The sequence below is a fragment of the Rhopilema esculentum genome, chromosome 21 (genome assembly GCF_057945365.1).
Source record: "Rhopilema esculentum isolate cy_ngs chromosome 21, ASM5794536v1, whole genome shotgun sequence".
NCBI lineage: Eukaryota > Metazoa > Cnidaria > Scyphozoa > Rhizostomeae > Rhizostomatidae > Rhopilema > Rhopilema esculentum.
Window position 1 is genome coordinate 4,859,437 of NC_142835.1, and position 24,321 is coordinate 4,883,757.

General features: G+C 37.1%; 2 protein-coding genes across 2 annotated transcripts; one reads left to right on the top strand and one right to left on the bottom strand.

Annotated features, from left to right (window-relative positions):
* The first annotated feature begins 1,531 nt into the window (after positions 1-1,531).
* LOC148957598 (solute carrier organic anion transporter family member 4C1-like) lies at positions 1,532-20,725 on the top strand. Its single transcript, XM_089114873.1, has 10 exons — positions 1,532-1,839; positions 8,011-8,175; positions 8,967-9,158; positions 10,350-10,717; positions 11,057-11,459; positions 12,105-12,282; positions 13,559-13,697; positions 14,352-14,530; positions 18,141-18,358; positions 19,373-20,725. Exons 2-10 carry the CDS (start codon positions 8,019-8,021, stop codon positions 19,504-19,506), a joined length of 1,968 nt encoding a protein of 655 aa, XP_088970999.1. The 5' UTR covers positions 1,532-1,839; positions 8,011-8,018; the 3' UTR covers positions 19,507-20,725.
* A 125-nt stretch (positions 20,726-20,850) lies between these two features.
* On the bottom strand, positions 20,851-24,312 carry LOC135684442 (uncharacterized). Its single transcript, XM_065200014.2, is given in 5 exon segments — positions 20,851-21,252; positions 21,384-21,528; positions 22,107-22,286; positions 22,798-23,004; positions 23,974-24,312. Coding segments are annotated over 5 exon segments (1,056 nt in total). The 3' UTR covers positions 20,851-21,067.
* Positions 24,313-24,321: the final 9 nt, after the last annotated feature.

Below are 24,321 nucleotides of genomic sequence, written 5' to 3' on the forward strand. Positions count from 1 at the left end.
ATAGAAGATTTTTAAAAATGCTATATATTTTGCAAAAAAGGGGAGACGAGGCCCTTCCTTGAACAAACGTAGGTGACGAAAAGAACAAAGGACCATGAGGGGCGTATGCAAGCAGGGCCGCTGAGAGGCCTTGTGGCAAAAGGCAAAAGGCAGCCCCTTGCGAGCTGAGCGAGGAGAAAACGTTAGGACTACGACCTCCAGATTCGCTTAAAATGAATTTCAAAAAGTTCACTTAATGCAATCTTTCAAACGTTGTACTATTTCTAGGCATACTTTTGCAACGTTTGATTAATCCCATTCTTAAAATTGTATTCGTTACATTGTGAGGCCCCTCAGACTTTGAGGCCCTTGGGCAATTTGCCTCCTAACCCCCCTTTTAGCAGCCCTGTAAGCAGGGGTGGATTTAGTGGAGTGGTGTAGGGGTGCGACACACCCCGTCGCTGATATTTCTGTGCTCTTCGCCAAACCCTGCTTTCATTCGGTAAAATCATTTTTTGGTAGTCGGTAGTAACAAAATAACGCCAAGATTTTACTTTATTTATCTTCTTACCTTCTTTCTTTATCTTCATCTTCTTTATCCTCAAACCGAATGAAAAACCTCTGTTGTCATTATCTGCAATAGTACACTTTTTGCAAGAGTGAATTGCCCCTCGTGGGCAAGTGCAAAAGCAGTTACTTGCAAGGACCGCAAAGCATATTACAAAATTGAGGGGGCTAAAACATGCTTAAAACCAAAGCATGGGCGATTTTTTTAGGTTTTTAAGTATATTTTGAAATTTATCAGGGGGGCTAAAGCCCCCATAGCCCTCCCCCACTTCTGCGGTTCCTGGATGCTTGTATCAACAAGGAGCAGCCACGTATCTCCAGGGGGCACGGGGGCACAGGGGCACAGGGGCACAGGGGCACGGGGAGCCCTAAATGAAAATATTGACAACAACTTGCCCCCTCTGGCTACAGTTTTTCAAAATGATTTTTTGAAAAGTTGACATAATTATAATTCCTCCGTGAGCTTGATTTATTCCAAATATATCTATTTGTTATATATCTGTTTTCGTTTAATACCTTACGTGTTTGCTTCTGGGATCTGGCCTGAGATGGGAAGTAGTTTGTAAGAATGGGATTAATCGAACTTATAAGCGATGAACAAGAGCTGTGGGAAGCACGGTGCTACTTTTTTGCAGCGAATCTTGAATTTTTCAACTGTAGCTTTCTCACTGGGAAAGATGAGTACCACACAGTGGCGGCGCCAAGGGGTTGTATGGGGGGGGGGGGGGTAATTACCTCCCCACTTTTGTCGAAACATGGTCTACATATTTCGTCTAAAAACGGTTTAAAAAGCACTAGGTAGGGGTAGATCATATTTCCTAAGGAAATTTGACCTGAATTACCCTCCCACTCTGCAGCAACTGGCGCCGCCACTGCACCCCGTTTCATCGATTGGAAGGGTTGACTACTTTTCTTGCCCCAAACCTCTTGTCACGGAATACTCGATCGATTGGATGTTTTTTGCATCTGGTGCAGAATGAACAACAGTGCCAAAGTGAGATGCTGAAACTTGAACCTGGACTCAAATTGTCACAAAATTGGTGTTGAAATGACGCCCAGACCTGCAAATCTGTAGCGACAGATTGCGCAGCCACAATACAGAGGCGCTGTGCACCTAAACAAACATTTGCCAAAGCTTTATTTCTTTACATAGCTTGGTTTATCCACAGACAGTAATTGGTAAGGATACCACCTTTCTTGTTTGGACAGCAATCGAGGGAAGAAGTTTCGTTGCATGAAAGCAACTAAAAAGGGACTTGTTAACTTTGCATCGAAGGTCTTGTCAGGACAAGCGTAAGTAAATAAAAGCAATTATTTTGCAACAAGCTGTGGGATTAAACGTGGTACTGATTTTGTTTACAACTTTGGCAGGATGCATTTGCGCTTAACTGCTATATTTTGAGGCGAATGGTGCAATGAAATTCAAGCCTGTTCCGATATATTTTTGTTGTTGCTGCATTCATTTTAATAAATCGGAAATTTCCCGTTCAAAGAATGCCTCGCTCTTTCTGTGTTGTGTTATTGTGCAATGGCGGGAATGGCAATACCATTTAAAGTGCCACCAGGAGATCAGGCTTACAAGGGTGTCTCTATTATTTACCCCGATAAACATATGCAGGAATAAAGTTTGCTCAAAAGGTGTAAAAGGTGAAATTTTCTTAAAAGAAGGACTTCATTCTTAACGAAGGGGGGGGAGAGGATGTCAGGCTGAAACGAATACAATACATCGAAATTCATCAATAATTTCAACACTAAATAATGTCGTCATTCTCATTTCGTCAATATTTTATGTGCCGCTTCGTCAATATTTTATGTACCGTTTTCATTATGGAAAAGTTTACTGATGCAAACCGATTCTTGTTGCTAGCAATTAAATTGAATTTAGAACACAACAATTCGTTTTGTAGTATACTTTTTCTTATCTGCAACATTTATTTTGGTCATATTGCGTTCCTTCGCTTCGGTCGCATAGAAACTGCAACATGTCATCTTTAACATATTTTACTCCTTTGATCGAGGCCGAGGGGCTAAGGTTCGCATCAACAAGCTGGGAGAAGGCAGAACAGAAAAACATTGAAAAGGGTCTATTTCTCAATAATTTCGATATTTTTATTCAAAAACTAAAATACGTATGAAACTCTGATGAAGCCCTGTATGCCGGGGCGAAATATTAGTATATTCTTTAAATTTAATTTATTTTGAAAATTTTATCTCGTGACATTGGATTCTCGTCGTCGTATTGCTTTGTTCCTGTATATCTTTAATAACAACACTCATTGCAAGATTCACAGAATCCGGCTGACAGCCTATCCTGCGGTTCTTCCTTCTTACACTTAAAATACGTATGCCACATATTTCGCTGTACTTGAACTTTGGTGAAATTACATACCTATAGCTTCGTCTACATAAATTTTTGTGCTTTGAAAAAAGGGGTCTCTCGCAAAAAATTTATCAAAAACAATAGTAAAAAGGAAAAAAATGGGCAACTTTTGGCATTTAAAAGCAGGCTCTTGGCAAGCTTTAGCAGGCACGTAAATAATAGGGGGGCGTGGGGGGCGTGACGCCCCCCAAAGTTTGGAAAATCCAGTTACAGTTGGAAAACATAACGGTTGACTTGGAATTTTTTCTTAGGACCAAACTTGTGAATTTTATATTTTAAGAAGTTTTTTTATTTTAAATGTAAAAATTCTAAACATTAAAATTCACAGGCTGAAGCTGACCCATCTCCACTGGATCCAAATTGCACAATTGCCCTGTTTGCTTTCTTTCTGAAGGGAGTTGAATCAAATTCCGAACAGGCAAGGTGAATTTCCGGATAAGAAACTTAAAACTTTACAGTTTGGAATAATAATTCCCGTATTGATCAGAAAGTATTAGAGTGGGAGTTTTTTAAGAAACTACGAGTAGTTAATTCAATAAAAGATTAATAATCTTTCAGTACTAAAAATTCTCAACGCTTCTTATAAAAACGATTTTATGCTCAACTCCCCCTGTTATTTGTTAACGCCCTTGACTCCTTATCATAAATTCCTATGACAAAACTGCTGTGAAGCAAGAACACATTGCAAAATTGCAGTAGAAGTATTTGATCAAAGAAGAGTGTTTCATCTTTCGGATCAGGTATATGCACAAGTTTGTTCTCAAATCATCATTTCAATTGTAATGAATGAAAAGGCATTTGGCCCTCTGAAAATTGTTAGTAGTTTTCTTCGATCAAGAACAAAAATTAAAGGCTCAAGTTCTTGGTGCTTCTATATCGTGAAAAAATGTATTTTAGATAAGATTAATCTGCGCCAATTGATTAATTGATCTGAAAGAATACTTCTAATCATTAAGTATATTTAATACTGGTTTTGCTTAAATGTTGCTTTACTTCTTACTGTAAGTTAAAATGTCTGTTTCATGTTGATCAAAATTTAGAGATTTAGGCTTTTATGCTTTAGGCTAATTATTGAGTAAAGTTTTGGTAATTATAAAGAAAATAGAACTATGGTGTTCGGGCTATTTACAAATATAAATTTAGTAGGTACAGTAGATTTACTGGTCAAATGAAAAATTTCTTACTTAGATTGGAATTTTCATCCTTCCACGCCCCCCCAAAATTAGCAACTTGTTTTCGTCCCTGAGCTTTAGCCATGGTGCCCAAAGGTGGTTTCCAGGTCCCATTTACCGACAAAGTGGATGAGCCATATTCTATTTGCCGAAAAGTTTTAAAATTTGCCAACTAAGCACCCTAGATGGCAGAAATGACCTCGTATTTGAAACAGAATTTTTTCTGAGGAGAGCGTCACACCCTTAGTGCCCCTTATAGTGAAGACCCTGTTTACAAAGGGGCTCAGCTCCCTGTTACCCAAGCAATACACCTCTGCTCTTATCCTATTGGTTTCACGCAGTTTGCTCGCGAGCGAAATTTTTTCTGTGCGATCGAAGCGATCTCAAACTACGCATGCGCGTGGTTGCAGCTTGCGCGAAAAAAATATCTAATTGGAGGTCGGTCTTAAGGCTCGAGCTATCTGCGCAAGTAAATCTTTTGGCGCTAATTTTGTAGGGTAGCCCCGTGTTTAGTTAGACTTAGTTTAGTTAATATCCGCTTTTATTAGTAATTCGCCATTCTGCTGTAGTACTTCGCTTAGTAAACATAACATATATCCACCTTGAATGTTACAGTAACTAACAATTTGAAATTGTTTACTCAATATTTCTTAGCTCTTTCTTGCTCTTCAAGCATAAACTCCGTTCATAACTCAAGCGCTCTTGTACTCTAAAGGTCGCTAAACTCTAAATGCGGGTCATCACTTTTAGATAGTTTACAGTCGGTCGTACATTCTTTCCAGTAAAAGACCAAACCGTCGCTTGCTGTTTTCCTTACATGTGAAGGATTGCACAAAGTACATTAACTTGCAAAGGAATGTTTCATTATAAAAACTAAGATATCCTTTTACTTGAAAACATCTAAGTTTGCAATCTAAATGATCTCTTCTCAAGGTTTATTTACTCGGTCGTTTGACCTTAAACCGCAAAGCACTCAACATTTGTTTTCTCAAGTTTACAATAAATTGGCTCGGATAACATATCTGTTGCTGGCTGTTCCTTGGTTACAGCTAACGCTATCTGTCTGGCTTTTATCAAACTTTAAAACAGGAAAATTATAATAGAACAATTTCGGCTTCAAAGAGCATAATACAATTTTTTAGATGTAACTACCCTGCATCAGTTCAAATGCATCTTTAAAATTATAAAATTTCTGAACTTTACGGAAATGGATAGATTTTTGAAAGGAGACGCACATCCTTTGAAACATCTATGTGTCCAGTCCAATGCATATGCGCTTCACGCCATTCACAGCTAGGCCCTGCATGTCCGCCATTACACTGTAACACTTGAAACGCATATGCATCTGCAGAGACGCATGTCCGTGCAGAAACGTTTAGTACACCGGCAGTGGCAGCACTAGTCACAAAGCTTTAGAGAAGGAGAAAACAAAATTTTTAGGCCGTGTCCTTTTTACCGCCAGAAAACGCCCTTTATCCAACAAGGAACGCCAATTTTCCATGAAAGGAACGCCCATTACTAACTTTTGGTTTTATAAAGGCAGTTTCAAAATCATAGGATTACATCACAAAAAAAGTAGTTGCCAAGATATGACTCCTCCCCCAAACATTTTCTCATCGAATTTAGGTGAAATACAAATAGATCCTGCCGAGAACTGGGGGGGGGGGGACGTGCCCCACCCAGTAATCCCCGGCGCCGCTGTTGGGTACCGGATAGTTTTTAATACCTATGATGATACATGTGTGAATGGCGCATCAGAAAACCTTAATGAACTTCTAACAGATTTGAAAAACGAGCCGGAAAATATATCGAATTGGATGAAGATTAATAAACTTAGTTTGAATTCTAGCGAAAGTTAATATGGCTATTGGCCATAGGTGACAACTAAACAAAGTAAGTAATGATTTGCCAGATCTTTTCCTCAATAATGAAGTTATCAAAAGTTTTGACAAGAGAAAATACTTAGGGACCACATCAACGAAAGTCCTAATTGGAAAGAGCAGTACAAAACCATCAAAAACAAGCTGCAAGGGGGTTTGAGCATTCTTCCGCGAAGGAAACTTGATCAAGTTGTATCTGAGCATCTGCGAAATTCCATTACCGAAAGGCGTGAAACGTCAGTGGCTGGCTTACTGGGTTTTTACATGATTAAGCCGAGGCTTAAAGTAGCCGAAAATCTACTGCAAAGCGTCAACGTGCATTTATACCCAGATTTCCAGTCTGATTTCTTCACGGATTTCTTGTAGACTGAATCTATTTTAATATTTATTAAGGATTATAAAGTAACTATTGGGGTGATCCCAGTAGAAGACTATGACAAAGTAAAAGTAAAATGTTCTGGGCTCTGGCTCAGGGAGAGTTCAGGGAATGGTGTTAGTTGCTTCATTCAATCATCAGTCTCTGAGTTGCTTCTTAGCATTGGTCTATACAGTCCGCATGAATAACATCTTCCTCCTAAAAATAATGACACCCAAAGTTGCTCTGACACCAACTCCCCCTAGATACAAGTGTCCGAGAAGTCCCGCCTGCCCTCTACTGTTGTAACCTGGAGGATCAAAAGGGTTGTGGGAATAGATCAAAACCAACCAGGAGCTTTGGCATTTTCATACATGTAAAAGATTTAAGCCCATCAGGGCCTCCGACGAAGGGGGGGCCGGGGGACCGGGGGGCCATGGCCCCCTCACTTTTTTGCAAAACTATAGAGCTTTTTTCAAAGTCTTTTGTTATTATTGCCATATTTTCTCTTGGCCCCTCCACTTTCCAACCTGCGTCGGAGCCCATGCCCATAGCCTGTTTTGCAGCTATCTCAAACAATCAAGAATTAGATTATGGTATTGTAGAATATTAAACGTAATTTGTATAAAAATAAAGGCCAAAACAAAGCATTTTTAAAGTCCATATCTACTTTTTTCAGACAATCCGTTTACGATAAAATATTGACCGTACAGGGATAATCATGAACTTAGAAAGTCAACCATCATAGTGTCGGCATTTAGAAAAGGATTAAAGTATACATAACTGACGAGTTGGCTATAATCCCACGATAATTTTAGCATTATCCATCACCACACTGCAGCAGTAAATTACGGTTCAAAATTATAGAATACAAAAGCTTCCTAAAAATGTTACATAAAGAAGCTTCTTTACGGGGTACGTCTATCTAATTCTGTGAAGCCTTTAAGACGATGTCTACTGAGATGCGTTTCAGCTCATTTTTTTGTATAAGTAACTTGCTAAGTAACTAAGAAACTTAAGAAACGAGTACTTGACATACCGAAAAAGTTAAAAAAAAGTACTCAATTGAATTAAATTTTGAAGAAAAGCAGAGCTCCAAAATTTTGTTATTTGTTACAAAACGTTACTGGCTTGTTTACAAAAAACCTAAGACGCAAAAAATGAAAATCTTAGCAATTATCACGAAATCTTTAAAACCAACTTCAATAGAATATTAAAGCGTGAAACGAAACCTTCGCATCATAACTTATACATTGGGCCTTACATGGTAAAATTAATGAGATTGAAATTAAGAAACTCTTAAGAAATGATTGATATTTTTATTATTGACTTTTGAATCATATTGAAAAATGAGTGCATTTGATATTGTCTTGAAAGTATGCTTTAAGTCATTTGTCGCATTCAGTGAGAATAAGAAGGGTGTGGCCCAGGAGATTTTTTGGGTGTTTTCAATGGTAGATAGCCTTTTCATCCATCTGCATTATCTTGTGTCAACAATCACGCTATTTTTGCAGCAGCTGGATTAAACGGGAATTTTGTTCACGTTTTCTGCACAAGCTGCATATTCATGTGCCACAGGAGTGTTGTCGTATCATAATTGATATTTTGTGTCTATACATATCAACTATGGTCATATGAATATTTCTAAAGCAACAAAAATGCCCTCTCTGTTTCTAGGTGCAAACATGGAAACCGGTAAAGCTAAAGAAGTGGAAAAGAGCGAGAAAGAAACAATGAAGGATACACCGAGTGGCCTTGCAGAATGGAAGCTCAGTTTTTTGCTGAGATTTGCTGGACCAAAATCGTTTTGTTTTGTTTTATGCGTAGTTATATTCTGTCAGAGTAAGTATGGAGACCACATTTTAATCTTTGTAATTGTCAACTGCTTTTTAGAAGCTCTTTTAAAATCCACAAATCCTGGCAGGTCTTTTTATTTGTTCAGGAATTTTTTGGGCCAAGACTGGAATTTGAGCAACCTGTTCAAAGCAATCCTATCAGTTTATCTGCACGTTTGAAGATGTATCATCCTTAAGACAGTCTGCAAGGACTATGACATAACTTACTAGATAACTAACTAACCAACTAACTAGCTAACTACCAACCAACTAACCAACTAAATAACTTACTAACTAACTAACTAACTAACTAAATAACTAACTAACTAACTAACTAACTAACTAACTTACTAACTTACTAACTTACTAACTAACTAACTAACTAAGTAACTAACTAACTAACTGACTAACTAACTAACTAACTAACTAACTAAGTAACTAGCTAACTAACTAACTAACTAACTAACTAACTAACTAACTAACTAGCTAATTTACCAACTAAGTAATCAACTAACTAAACAACTAACTAACTTATCAACTAACCAACTAACTAACTTATCAACTAAACAACTAACTAACCAACTAACTAACTAACTAGATAACTAGATAACTAGATAACTAAGTAACTAAATAACTAATTAACTAATTAACTAAATTAACTAAATAGATTGCTAATTAATCAACTAACTAGCTGCCTAAGCCAGCTAACTTAACTAACAATGGATAGAGGTTCCTCCAAACATTGTCAAACAAATTTATCTTTACTAAATCTGAATTCTGGTATCAATTACTCTCCAGGTATGGCTACAAGTGGTATGCTAACTGCTTCACTCCGTGATATTGAAAAACAGTTCGGCTTTTCCAGCACACAGGCAGGTTTTATTTTGGTTTCAAACGATATTGCAGCACTTTTGACAGTACCGGTGGTGTCATTTTATGGGGAGAGGGGCAATAAACCAAAATGGATAGGTTTTGGATCACTTTTATGTGGTTTGTCTGCTTTTTATTACTTCGATTTCGACATGCTATTACCATATTACTTGATATAGAAGCTTTTTAAAGGGTTAGAAAAATTATGGATGATAACCTTCATTGTTTTTGACTTTTTCACAATTCAGCCATCTGTTGGATAATATGTCTTTGTGCCAGGCCTTCAAACCAACCTACAATTCCTATTACTTTTGGCGACAGGAGTGCAGTGACTAGAAGATTAGCCCTCTTCAGAAGTCAGAAATGTTCCAATCAACAAATATATATCCCGCTGAGCTCCTGACTGAAAGTTTTTATACATTCAAAACTGTACTAAAACAAAACAGGGGATCTTTCATTTTCATTATAAGTCACACCCTCTTTATGTGCTTCCTTTGAAAAATTTACCCACCCACATCCTTCTTGCAAAAAATATTCTTTTATCATATGTAAACGGCCCAATTTTCCTTGTCACTTGTGCTGATAAAAAATCAATTTTGAAATCAGATGACTCCATTCATCGGATAATTGCAGAAACATGGAAATTGTTTAGCTACATTTTTCATATAGAACTTTTAACAGTCTCGGCCTATTTCAACATTTTCATCTGCAGTTTATAAAACGAGGCAATTTGACACGTTTCATACGTTGTTCAAGTAACACATCTAGGCTTTTTCTGGATTCATGTCCCTTTGAAAAAAACAATACAGGTAATCTACATATACGCCTTTGTCCCAACTTGAGAGTTACTTGTGTGCCTTGAATTCATTTCAAACTAAATACTGTCATCACGTGGTTTGGGAAGTATAAGGCAGAAGAACAACCACGTTAAGAACAGGAACATAACAAAATCGATATTAGAACTACAAAGTACCAACGTAATCTCATTTCAGACTCGTTTTTCTTATTTTGTTAAGGGATTGGGGAGAGTGCAAAATGATGCTGCGCAGAATAAGTAGCTGTAGCTACGAAGCAACATTACAGTAGAGTTAATGGAGCAAAATATGCCTTCATATGGCTTCATATAACAAAGAGATGAAGCCCTATAGCACTGAAAGATGCTACAGCCGTTTTTATTTGCCAATACTATAACACCATTCATTTTTTTCCAAAAAATGTTTTTTAGAAATTTCTTTATAATAATGTAAAAAGTGTCCACCCACGATAAACCTGCTTCACTATGGGTGGTTGAAATATTTTTTTGACTTTCAGCATTGGGTGCTATTTGCACAGCCCTACCGAAGTTCATTTCTGGTGAATATGTGCCACCAGGTGCCAATTTAGCATTGAGTCACAATCAAACATGCATGATATCAAACACAACGACTGACTATTGTATCAAAGATACGGCAATAACAAATAGTGGCCTGTACCTTATTCTGTTCTCGGTGGCACAGATGATACTTGGAGTCGGTGCCACACCGCTATTGACTCTCGGTGTTTCGTATATTGACGAAAATGTCGATCCAAGTCATTCTCCAGTCTACATGGGTTTGATATATTGCGCAACTTTTGTTGGCAGTACTTTTGGTCTCATTATCACTGGATTTTTCCTAAAAACCTTTGTGGAGCTTGAGCTGGTAAGTCAAAGAGTTACTCCTAGCATTGTCACTAAGTAAGGAAGCTGTCTTTTTTGTACGTTTAGTTTCATTATCATTTGGTAGTCTTGTAAGAGCTTACTAGTTCACTTGCTCTCCAGATTGACTACCTCAGGTACATATGCAGATACTTTATTCATTGCATAAGAATGCTTGCTCACATTCTGCTGTCTATGTTGTGCTCATGTTGCTGTGGAATAATTAAATCGCCTCCTTGTATTCTTGATGAATGATTTTACCCAATAGTCCTGAAACAAGTTAAGGAAAGTTAAACTTTTCAAGCAAGGATAATAGACTCTTGATTGTATGCTTTAATTGTAGCCCCCTGGATTTGACATAAATGTGACTGACCAGCGCTGGATTGGTGCCTGGTGGCTTGGTTTCGTCTGCATCTCCATCGTTATATTTGTCTTCTCGTTAATGGTGTTCCCGTTTCCAAGAAGTCTTCCAGGGGCATCAGCGAAACGGAAAGAGGCCATTGCAAAGGGCTTGATTACAGCTGATGACGAACATATAGAGGCGAACGTCAAGGGTTTCGTCATTGCAACAAAGCAACTTATTAAGAATAAAGTGTACATTTTTGCGGTTGGCGCTGTCACAGCCAATACAGTGTTTGGAGCTGGGTTCGGATCTTCGTTTCCAAAATTTCTAATTCTTAAGTTTGGTGCATCCACAGATATTGCTGGTATTGCCTCTGGTGCAGCTATAATGCCTGCAATGCTTCGTAAGTAAATCCTTTAGCTCGAGTTTTTAAAGATTACCTTAATTCAAATTATAAGGCAAAGATTAGGTTTGCCGTAAGGAAAATTGCTATTCAGGATTACTTTTTTGATACATTTTGGCCTAGGATAGAGTTTATATAGCTTACCTAAAATCAAAATAAAAAGCAAAGATTAGGTTTGCCGTAAGGAAAATTGCTATTCGAGATTACTTCTTTGGTACATTTTGGCCTAGGATAGAGTTTATATAGCTTACTTAAAATCAAAATAAAAAGCAACATTAGGTTTGCCGTAAGGAAAATTGCTATTCAGGATTACTTTTTTGGTACATTTTGGCCTAGGATAGAGATTAAGAAAGTCGGGAATAAAGCACTGTTTACTATGATTATCTTCCAATCAAACACGTGCCAGCTATCTATATTAACCCTCTTCATCTCACCAAATATCACGTGAAGCATTCTGTATGATAATTCTTCTTTCATTCTTTGCTTTTTTCTTCATTTTTGTCATCTCAGCTAAAATTTTATTCAAATACTAGTCTGCGATGAGATATAGCACGAAACTAAAGAGTTTCGACCAGTTTCGATCTAACACTAAACATCTTTAAAATCTATTGATGATCAATATTTATCAAACCATTTCAATTTCAGTGGGAATCATGGCTGGCTCTGTGATCATGCGCAAAATGCCACTGCAAGATTCGATTCGAAAAGCTGCCAGGTTCTGCACAGTGATGTCATTTGTGCTCAGCTGCTTTGGGGCAGTGTTTATGATACCAGGATGCCGGGAGCCTGAAATAGTTGGAGCCGTGTTGCCGTATCAAAATGGGTAGGAACTTTTTTCCGCTTTATTTCATTCTGTTATGTTCAATTATTTGACACCGAAATCAATTAGGGCTCTTACGAGATATGAAATTCGCCCAATGTTTTTGAACATGTATACTTAATTTCTAATGTCAATCACAATCAAAACTGACCCTGAAGAATCAAATACAGGGAAAGGAGAATTCGATGGGAAATTTCTGGAATCAATTTAGCGCTTCAGATCGTTTTTGACAGCTTCTATTTGGTTTCGTTTTGCGCGCAGCTTGTGCTAACAGCTTTCCACCATTTTCATGGACCATGAAAATGGCCGCCTTCCCAGCTTACGCCCGAAAAGGCTACTGGTTGTCCACGCCCCTTTAATCCAAATTCGACATTAGCAGTAAGGCAAAATTGTCAGTACGGCATTATTAGTACGGCATATGCAGAAAGACATCGTCAGCTTTTAAGACATACTTAGTTATTAAGGCCTGGTTCAAACGTCGCGCTTCTCATGTGCCGAACCTAACTCGAGAATTAAGTACATGAGGGGCGCGACGTTTGAATCAATTTGGTACGGCAAATTTAGTTAGGAGCGGCAGACTAGTTTGGATCGGCAGAGCTTGCCGAGCTGCACGGCTCCAGCACGGCACGGTTTCAAACGTCGAACTTGTCATGTACCGAACTCAATGCAAAATTATATTTAATTTATTTTCCTTCACAGAATTCATTTCTTTCTTGGAGGGCGCATGCATTTCAAACAAATATTTGAGATTGTGCGCCTTAACCAAGATACTTTATGTAACAATCCTAAAACCCATTTGGCGCTACATGATTAAGTTCGACGTTTGAAACGGGAGTCGCGCTTAACATGCTCAAGTGTCGCTCCAAACAGAGTTAGGTTCGGCACATGAGAAGTGCGACGTTTGAACCAGGCCTAAGACGTTTCGACTCTTGCTAGAGGCATTTTCAGTACGTACAGGCTAAAAGTACTTATAAGTACCTCAAAGTCAACTACCAGCTCAAATGCTGTTTTCTAAGCTAAACTTGTGGGCTGGAAACAATAGTATTCACGTTCACATGCCAGCTAAATGATGCTATACCTTTAAAGTACAGCATCACTACTATACAAGTCAAGTTTCACGTTGTTCATACTCGTACAACAAACAGTAAAGTTGTCCTCAATCCTGTCCCACGATTAAGCTATCAGTCAACTCTTGCATTCAACTGTTTACCTACGATCGTTGACCACTAGTTATGAATTAATTAAACACTTATAAAAGCAATTGAAATTCTTTTTATAGATCTTCCCTATCTTTGAATGCAAGATGCAATATAGCATGTGACTGTGATCGCTCCGTGTACAATCCAGGGTGTGGAAGTGATGGAAAGACATATTTCTCCCCTTGCTACGCTGGATGTCTATCAAAGTCAAGCAGCCAGGTAAAAGGTCACAGCAAGCAGAATAGTTCGGCCTAAAACATAAGGTGTTTGGCTTCTATGCAAAAAGGTTGCAGTGTCAAGGGGGCTCGAGGGACTCGAAGGGGGTACGAAGGGTGCTTGCAGGGGCCGAGTCTCCACATTAGCACTGAAAATTACCAACTTCTAGTTGGCGCTATTTTAAAATTTAGCATTTTACGAGAGCCTCCTTTCTGCTTTTCACTCAGCTAAGTCTTTGATTCGAAAGATATTCTTGTACGGGACGGAACCCAGTTGATCTTTACCTAGCCTTTGAGTTGTATTAGCCTCACCTAGCCTTAATATTAGCTTGTATTGTTGGAAAAGAGTAACCATTATTGAAATAAGCTACATTTATGATGCTGCTTGCATTCGATCGTAATAATCATTTTAACTTTAATTTGCACCACTTCCCATTTTTTTACAAAGTTCATGCCAGATTGTCATTAAATACCTCACAAGTTGGAGTGTAGATTCCAAGATTTATAAAATTGGAAGAGTAGAAATTTCATCTAGAAATTCATTAAATTTTTGATTTAAATAATGAACATAAAGTCTTTAGGATCATCTCTATTTAATTTCATTTATTCTTTTCTTTGTTGTTATATTCTTGTTTACGTTGAACTTCTTTGATTCAAGGTTTACGGAAATTGCAGTTGCGTTGCAGCCGGAAGCAGAGTCCACAATACCCAAGGCTCTTTATCAATGGGAGAATGTAACAGAGATTGCAAGAATCTATACTTCTTTCTGGCTGGTGTATGTCTTGTTGGTGCATTAGCTTTTCTGAAGGCCACGCCCCATAAGATGTTAATTCTAAGGTAAGGTTAATGATTCTGTTGCATGACAGAAAAGTTTACAGCCTCTTTCTGAATAATTAAGTCTTTTTTCGTAGGACTTTTTCATGGTGTATCCAAAGTTTTGTTACCCACACCATAATAGGGCCGGCAGACAAGGATGGCAATACCCCATGATATTTTTCTAGAGGTCATTTGCTCTTTTCTCATGTCCATAGTTGTTTGATAATTTCTTGTTCGCTCTTTTGCTACATTTTCCCCCAAAACCAAAACTTTATCTTTCATTACTCTATTTGATCTTTTGTTAAATCGCCTTCTTCTAATAACTTGAGGCTGAAACTTCTTGTTCCAGGGGCGGATCCAGACTGACTTACCCGACTCACGGAAGTCAGTCAACAATTTTCAATCTGTAGAAACGAAATGAAAAAAATTAGCTCTCAAACACATTTTTCTCAAGTCCCACAACAGCACAAAGATTTTCTTTAATTTGTCATATTCTCTATAGCGCCTGTTCAAAATCATCAGATCTGTCAACTGTAGGTTCGAAAATTTTCTATAAAACTGTTCGACGAAATGATCTATCAATAAATTCTCCCATAGAAATTCACAGCTCAGTGCATAAATCATTAGAACAAAGATGTTAGGGTTAAAACTCGCAATATCATTGGTAAGTCAGTCGAATAAATTAGGAATCTGCGCGGTCATCTTTTAACAAAGCTTTTCTGCATCATGCTAAAACGCTATTGTTCTCGTAAGTCAGTAGAGGCGATGTATGATCAATAAGGCAAATAATTTTTACAGGGGTCAGTATGAGAAATATTTTGGGGTCCAGGCGATGTATGGATTTTAAGACTGACTTCCACTGACTTACCACTAAGATTGCAGCTAAGACAATACCCTCCTGCACAGCAATTTTACCTCTCAGTCTCAGAGTCTCAGGTAAACAAATGCCTGGCAAAGGATATTGAGTAGAGGGTCTGTTAAACCAGGTTCCGGATGCAGTATGGATATTTTGAAGTCAATCAAGTTACTTATTGGCTCGAATTATAAAAAGATCCTAAAAAAAATATCAAGGCCACTGAAAGGCAAAGATCGATTCTTGTTTTTACTGTTGTTGGCCTAAATAAAAAGGACAAGCAATTCAACATTTAATCCCCTGAAAATGGCTGGATCTAGCAGGAGAAAAATTAATTTTGGCGGAAGGTACGGTCTTACTTTCAAAGTAGCGATATTTATCAAGCAATGCTGGTAGAATTTAGAGAGATAGGTAGAGTTTTATTTGCCATCGGAATGCTTGTGGCGGGAAATTTAAGTGTGGACAGCAACAACAACAAAAGGAACGATTACTGTAAATTCCATTTCCAAACACGTATTACTGAATTGATCGGAAAAATTGGGAAAAGATCTTAAAATCTTTATCAATGTAAATTTCTTGCTAGGTTTGCTGCCTAACTGACTGCTTAAAACACTATCCTAAGCTTGAGATTTCTCTATCAAGTTAATTCCTTTGGGGGGGGGGGGGGGTGCTTTTTGACACAAGTTGGAAGGTGGTTGGGTAAGGTTTAAAAATGAATCAAGAACAAATTATTTTGTAGAAAAGCTCGTTTACAGGTTTTGAGCTATACCTCAAAAGCCATTTTGTTATTTTTAACTTTGAAGAAATATCTGAATGGTCAAAATATTTTTAGGTTTCTATCCTTTCCTTTATCAAGGCTCAAACAACATTAAAGATTTATTCAAGTGACGGGAAATATTTAATCAATAAACTGCAATCCTCAACTCTATATGCATAAGTCTACATTTACTCATCATCTCAAAAGCTATTCCTGCCAGAAAACTGTGTAGTCATAACTTTACTCTAGACAAGATAGCAAACACTTATGGAAGTCTGCAACTGATATATTTAGTGCCACAACTTAAATAAGATACGTCATGATATAAGGGGCTACAGCAGCCCCAGGCTTCAGCATGCCTTTGTAGAATGTAAAATATATATTGTTGGTTAGGTTCAGGGAAAATGAAAACTGCCTGTACAATGATTCTCTGTCATTAGAAAAGATGTGTCATCTACTGAGAGCATTAATATCTGCTGAAGTTTATCTTCACTCTGAGTTTTATGCCTTCCACTCCCATCTTTCTTGCAGCATTTCTTGCCTTGCTTATGAGAGATCTTTTGCTCTGTTGGAAACTTTCTTCTCTCATTCAGTTTCTAAGCTAGTGATATACTTACAGGTTCTTTCAAAAATGGTGCATTAGCTGTGTTGAACATGGTTAATCAAAAATTGTCAGGTTAGGAAGAGGAGCCCAATCTATGTGTATCATAGAGTTATTAAATGTTCATGGTTTGCTTTTATTCAGAAACTGGGGTTTAAAAAGGCATGTTATAAATCTAAGCAGTTCAAAAATTAATCTAAGCAAAGCAATCAAAATATTGAACCTATAGTCTAAGGCAGGTGGTTGTGACCTTAACCCATCATTCAATGCAAACCATATTGTTCCTCTTCCTGGCAAAAAAGTTGTTTGCAACAACCATGTTTTCAAGAAAGAACCAAAATGAAAAAAGGAAGCAACCAGAAAAGCAAGCCAATATTTCCTCTATTAAAAATGTTTCCATTAAAATGACTTTAGAATCAGTGGAGAAAACAAATCTGATGAGCCAAATGCTTTATCAAATCCAAATCTTCCAGTTCTGATGGTCAATTTGATAAACATTGGAACTTTTAGCTAAAAGCTACCGGCATGACAGATATGCAGAATTATGAAATCATGCAAAATATCTGGAAGCCAGATACAAAACTTTATCATAAAAAACTCATTGAAAAAGTAAGGAAATTTGTATACTCTTGGCTCATTTATTATTTTTTGTGTAATGAGCCAAAAATTGATGCTGAATAAGACTTTTAACAGATATTTAGCTTTCCCATAATCATACACAAAGTGCATAAATCACCACGTGTATTAAGTGGAAAAGAAACTAGATATGCTTTTGCATAAATTTGAATACTGCTGTTCAAAGGGAACAACAATTTAATTGCACACAACTAGATGACACTGTTTGTCTACTTTGTGCTCTGTTTGGAAGAAAACTGGTCAGAATGCATTTTGAAAGTCTTTTGAAGAAAGTCTTTTGCGAGTATTGGAATTGATTAATACCAAAATGGATCAAAGATTCATGAATGAAACAACACTTACACAGGTTTAGCAATAAGCAGGTTTAATTATGCCATTGAAAAAAGATATACATGCAAAGGTCAAAGGATTCCTTCCTTGCAAAGTGTGTTCTTTTATCTGTAAGACTTAATTTGTATACCAAGTACCTACAAATTCATGGTTAAGGTTTTGCTTTACGAGACGGTTGAATCTTTGATTCAAACATTCTTATATACTTATGCCATTTTGATATGCATTTTACAAAAAGACCTTTTTGTGACCACACCCTTTGACCCCGCCCATTAATGCTTTTTTTCTTCTTTGTAAGTCAGTCAGATTTAACTCTGGATCCGCCCCTGTCTTGTTCGTTTCATCTGGGGTGACCATGCCTCACCTCTCCTTGGTATCTGCTAATACAGTTGCTTCCCATTGCAATATACTTAATAAAACCTTTACAAACATTGATGCTTTCACTTATTGACAGAGCGGTTCCTGACAACCAACGATCATATGCCCTTGGAATCCAACTTCTGATTGTGCGTCTACTGGGGTTCATACCAAGTCCAGTTTTAATCGGGGTTGTTATCGACTCAAACTGCATCCTTTGGTCAAAGACGGTCTGTGGCAAACAGGCAAGCTGTCTTGCATATCAAAACTACCAGTTCTCAGTAAATGTAGCCATTTTTTGTGTAGCTACCTCAGGTATGTATCACAAAATGTTTCTAATTATAAACGGCTTTGAAAAAAGCAAACATTTTACAACATACTCAAAGCTTTTTCGTCTGACACTCCTTAGAGTATTAAACGTCAGAATAAAGATGGAAAATGTACTATTGGACAACTATACCGGTCATGTACTCGCGTTTTTCTGATTGGCCTATGTCGAACCACAGTTGTCCATCTTGTTTCCAATGAAGCCGAGTTTTCTTGGCACTAACGCTGTAAAGTCATTTTTGAGGATGGTTCGGGACAATCCCATGTTGGAGATTGTTTCGATCTGGATTCAAGCAGAATCAAAGATCTACTGCTTTTGATCGAGACAACAATTCATAGTTGGGGAAAAATTGGCTAAATCCATGGGTCCGCAAACGTCTACCGCCATTTTTGTGGTGTTACTCTTGACATGTTGATGTTATTATTGTAGCCACAGAATTATAAAATCATTAAGCTTTATTCAGACTTTGGGAAGTATGAGAGCAAATTTATAAGCAAATTTCAGCAAATGCCACTTCGTAATAAAATGCCACTAGGTAAAAATTGTGCCATTTTATCCGTAAACTAAGCTAAAGGTTTTCCCCATCCGAGCTGTCACTGTATTATCCAAGCGAGAACAAATCGGGCCTTGAAGGTACCTGTCTATCGGAGGCGTACCTGACAGTGACAGAAGTATGTGCATGTGTGTTTGGCGAGAGGGGGTTCACGAAACTCCCTTACTTTTTTATTAGTAGGCCGGTTTAGTCATTAGTTAGTCGACAAACTCGCTCATGGGTCGGTATAATCGCCTGATCGCTTGACGATAGGCGGCATGATGGCCCAGACGAAATCGTCTCTTGTCTTCGTCGATTACTTTTGACCAGCCACAGCCCCCTCTCCTAAAGATCACGGTAAACTGCTCTTGTTAACATCATGATTTGTATCATGCCTTTGTGTTAATGTTTATTGTTTGTTATTTCGTTTAATTTCAAGTTCAGTGATCATATTTTTTAATTTTTTCAGTGGTTTCCCTGCTTGGATATGGCTTGGCGTGGTATTTTTGCAGAAATTCAGATAATACTGACGTTGAAAATGCATTAGACTTGTCAGCAGAAGAAATCGCTGCTTCCAATGAGACCATAGCAACAACTTTATAATATCGTATTCTGAGTGGTTTAGACAAAACCGAATGCTCAAAGGGTTAGTGCCTTAAAGTCGAACTTGCATTTAACATGACTGTTCACTTTTTGGGAATAATAGTTTGGTGGTCCGTAGATACATTTATCTAAATCTTCCTGTTCATTTGTTAAACATTCCACTTTTTAACATTGATAGCTACATTATAACAAAAGAAAATCTTAAAAATAATGAATCAATCTTATTACTACGTTTATTTAACATCGTAGACAATCGTTTCTAAATTTAAGAAAAAGTGACAAACAAGAAGTTCTGAACACGCCAAAATTGACTCAAAGGCTCTTCTGAGACAGGGCATCACATCGTAGGGAATGTGGATTCGTTCGATTTTTTCGCAAAATTTAGAGTTTTTAAACAAGTTGTGGCATATTGCTTTGTCAGATGTTTGTAAATAGGTTTTTAACATACGAATTTAACATAATCTTACTCGTATGATTTAGTGCATTTTAAAAATGTCAATATTTTAAACCGGCCTTTTCATATATATGCAGACTGTGGTAATTTTGAATACATGACATCGTCTCAATCGAAGGTCAATGAATAAGTTCGTAAACATAAATTTTCGTTTTATGAAGAGAGTTTGTATTCTTTTGGATATGAAAACTGTCTTTTATTGTAGCAAAAAAGGTCAGCAAATGATGCAAAATTGTTATTTCCCATATTTTATTACATTTGAAAAAAAGTTCCAAAAAAAATTCAACGATTTTTACTTAGCATTTGGCAAAACTGCTGCAAATCGGTGAGAATGATACTTTTAGTCAAAATTTATTAAAGGAAAACCGGGAACCGTAGTTTGCGTGTGAATCATCTACCAGGCCGTTTTAAGGCAAAGCTGAAAACTGTTACACAATTTGGTGCCTGCTGAAGTTTAAAAACACTTCGCAAGTTGAGTGCAGATATTCTAAACGGAATTGAATATTCCACGAAATTGGGTTTATTTCAATCACAGACTATGTTTTCATGTACTGCCTGAGTTAGCACTCATTCTAACAGCTATCGGAATTATTAAATATCACTATGCAAATCACTACATCATTCGCTTCAAAATGGCGTTTGAGTGATAACGACTGATGACTCCCTGGATGACTCCTATGTGGCCCGTTAGCCCGACTGGCCAAACTCCTGCAGCTTTTAAAGCAACCGTTTGACAAAGAAATTCGCTTTGTTCCCAAATTTTATGGTCTGCACGTAGGCTACATTTGCTTGAACTTAGTTTATCCTCTACGAAATTCTATTCTATGCAACTACAATGGAGTACATTATTTTCTTTAATTCCTGAGTCTAGAAACAGACAAATTGTGAAGTTTTCAATCTTTTTACAAAGGTTAGAAATACAAAAGTTAAAAATACAAACACTAGAAGCCTTCCCAACATACAATTAAAAACTAATTAAAATTTTTACAAGGAAATTTTACAAAAATATTGTCAATTTTATTGAGTGTTATGTTGACTATGATTTCTCAACCTTTTAAAACCACCAAATCTGTTGTAGTAAAGCAACCAAGGGTCAGCGACCACATTCTATTCTTGGGCTGCTTCGATAACAACTCTGAGATAAGACTGACTTAGAGCCTCCTCAACAGCATCATCAAATTGTGACAGTGCATAAGAAGGACTAAGAAGTTTTGAAAAGGGATATTTATCAATAGTTCTTGACAGCAACTCCACAGCCTCATCAAGGTGTTTTGAAGAATAGTTATGAACACCTGCATAAACAAATAACGATCAAATTATGATTATAAATATAACGTTATCATAAATAAACGAACATGATAATATACCCTTTTATTTAAAGTCTGCCAACGTTTTGTAATACAAATGATTTTATGTCATTTACCTGTTATTGTAATACACTTGCGAATAATTTGCTCAGCTGTTATATCAAGTTTTGAATTTGGATGCACCATACCAACCAAAGCATAGACCCCACCAGGTCTAAGAACTCGGATTCCTTCTTTGAACACACTAGGAACTCCACATACCTACATAAAACAGTTGATTTCTAAAATAAGCTGGCCTACTAGTAGACGATGTAATTAATTGATCATCAATCAGCCGGGGGTTACAGCCTTCTTCCCTAATATAATTTCCAAATAGTGATCAGTTATCTCTAAACAGGGCACCAGATGAGAAGCAAAAGATTCCCTTCATCTTCTCTTACCCCTGAAAAAGGATTTTTCACACCGGTGGGCCTAACTAATGATATAATTTCTAACTCCAACTATTTGGTATCATGGAAGTGATCTACAAAAGTATCTCATTGCTTTGCAGCTTTGAAGCCTCCATCATATTTTTGCCTCAAGCTAATTATGTTGATTTTTTTCACAACTTTTCACAATTTATGTGGCTTTCATATTTTGATATAACTTTAAAGCAGTTCACAGTTTATATAATGTGGCTACAAAAAGTGAAGAAAGATTTTTAAATTGAAGCTTAACAGAAAGAAATGGGGTAACAGTTCTATGCCCTTTCTGGCTGTTAGTTGCAGTTTTTGGCTCTATTTATTGCAATTGGGTAACTCCCCCCCTAGAATAGCCCCCTACAATAATTGGTAATGTACCTCTACAACTAAGTCAACTGACTCGTCTTCAAGCTTTGTAGGATATGTTGGTCCAATAGGTATGCCACCAAAATGTTCCACCAGTGACAATCTTGCTGTATTAACCTCTGAACAATACACTTTATCAAAGCCTTTCTCTTTCAACAAAACACAACCATACAACCCAAGCAGGCCAGCACCCTAAAGCAAAATAAAAAAAATACTTGATAAGATAATGATATCTAATTTTATTTTGATGAAAATCACTGAGCTGTACATGCTTGCATAGTAGGCATCCTTCTGTCTCCTGAGAAGACAGTGGTAGCGTCATAGTTGGTTGATTAATCATTGCATTAAGAGCAGCATTTGGTGTGGCTCAGCAGTCTGATTCTGGCATGACAGTCTCTGCTGCAGATGTGGCACACAAAGTCTGATAGCTGATCAAAGGCCTGGCTCTGCGGTATCTGTTTGTATGGATAACCACATGCCTGCATAGAGCATTTGTGTTTTTGTGAAATTGCCTTGTGAAATGATCTGTACATTCCTATGCCTATATGACCATCTGCATTGATTTTTGTGCCAGAGTGGAATCAATGTAAAGCTAATGCCAAGTCTTTTCAATGGCAGTCAATTTTGCCAACTGCAAAATTAATATTTGCTAAATAGTCAATCTAAGTGACTAAATTTTGAAAATTGTATTCATTGTTTTTACCTGTACTAAGGCAGCTGATTTCATACTTGGGTTTGAATAAGATATGGCATTCACCATAGTGGCTAAAGCACAGTTCAAAGGCGCAGCTATTTTATTCGGGATATTATCAGGTAATTTTACAACATGTGTTCCTGGTAAAAGGATAATGTGAGATGCATAGCAGCCACTCAGCTCTGTAGATCAGTGTCCAATCTGTGTGTGACCATACTAAAAAGGAAAATAAATTGACTGATTTAGATAATTAATTCTCTAAGTAAGAATGCCAATTGATGGTTACTTGTGCTACTTGGAAAAAATTACCAAAAAAGATTTATCTATACAATTACAGAAGGGCACGCTGGTGAATGAGTGGTTGCTTTAAAAAAGAACACCAATGTTGGTAAATTTGTAGTGAGCACCAGGGTGCATTCCATGTACTTAGGCCCGAAGATCTTCAGCGTACACCCAGGTTTTTTTTGGCGTTCGGTGTGCAAACCAATAAAAATTTTTTTGACATGTATGCTTATAATGGAAGTATACTTCATTTTTTTAGTTATTTTATATCATAATTTTAGTTAGTTGACATGCTAAACATGAAGCCATGTACATAGTTATCGTAAAATAAAGACTCATACACCACAATTTTCTCTAATAATCAGTTTTCTTTGTCTGGCGCAATAATGTTTACAGTTTTACTAACTGCTTTTATATTTTCGGCGTACCTAAACAAATGTCCCGGTGGACCTGCGGCGTACAGTTGACATGAAATGCACCCTGGAGTGAGCAGAGAATAACTAGTGCACAGTTGAAGATCTGGGTTTGCATTTGCAAACTTTGGAATTTGCAAATTTATCAAGCTATTAGAAAATTTGATTGAATCTGAAAAGAATTAAAAACAAATTGTTAAGTTCAAAAAGTTCTGCACCACTGCTATTAAAATAATAGAAGAATAACACTGCAAATCGAACATGAATGAAGGTTAGAATAATTATACACTTAAGAAGAAGAAAGTGTAACGAGTATTGTGAACTTGGTATTGCTGGCAGGTATAAAAAACTTATAAAAACAGGTGCACAAATTGTTTCTTAAAATTTCGCTTCGATACACAATTGGCAACACAAGTGTATATCTAAAAAGATAAGTAACATAATTGTCAAATAATTAACGTCTCTCTTTAAATTCGGGCAAATTCTTTACCTTGAATAACTTTTTGCATTTTTGCTCTACGCCACTTTTACACAAAATGCACTTTTTACAGCAATCTGCGATATGGAACGTTGCTCTATCGCCTTTGCCTAACAAGGACCCTCCCCTTTTGTTTTCAACAATTTCGATGACTCCTTCGTGGCCTAACACACTGGGATTTGCTTCAATGCGTTTTCCAGTTAATGTGTGCAAATCTGATCCACATATTGTTGCAGCTAATATCTTACCTAAAATTTCGCCGTCTTTTAGCTCTGGAATTTTTATTTTCTCTACCACTGTTTTCGGTTTACTTCCGGCAAAAATTCTATAAACTATTCGTGTAGCCGCCATGTTTTCCTT

Coding starts and splice junctions, on each gene's coding strand:
- LOC148957598 (XM_089114873.1), top strand. CDS start 8,019: ATGGAAACCGGTAAAGCTAAAGAAGTGGAAAAGAGCGAGAAAGAAACA. Junction 10,718..11,056: donor CCTTTGTGGAGCTTGAGCTG/GTAAGTCAAAGA, acceptor CTTTAATTGTAG/CCCCCTGGATTTGACATAAA. Junction 12,283..13,558: donor GTGTTGCCGTATCAAAATGG/GTAGGAACTTTT, acceptor TTCTTTTTATAG/ATCTTCCCTATCTTTGAATG.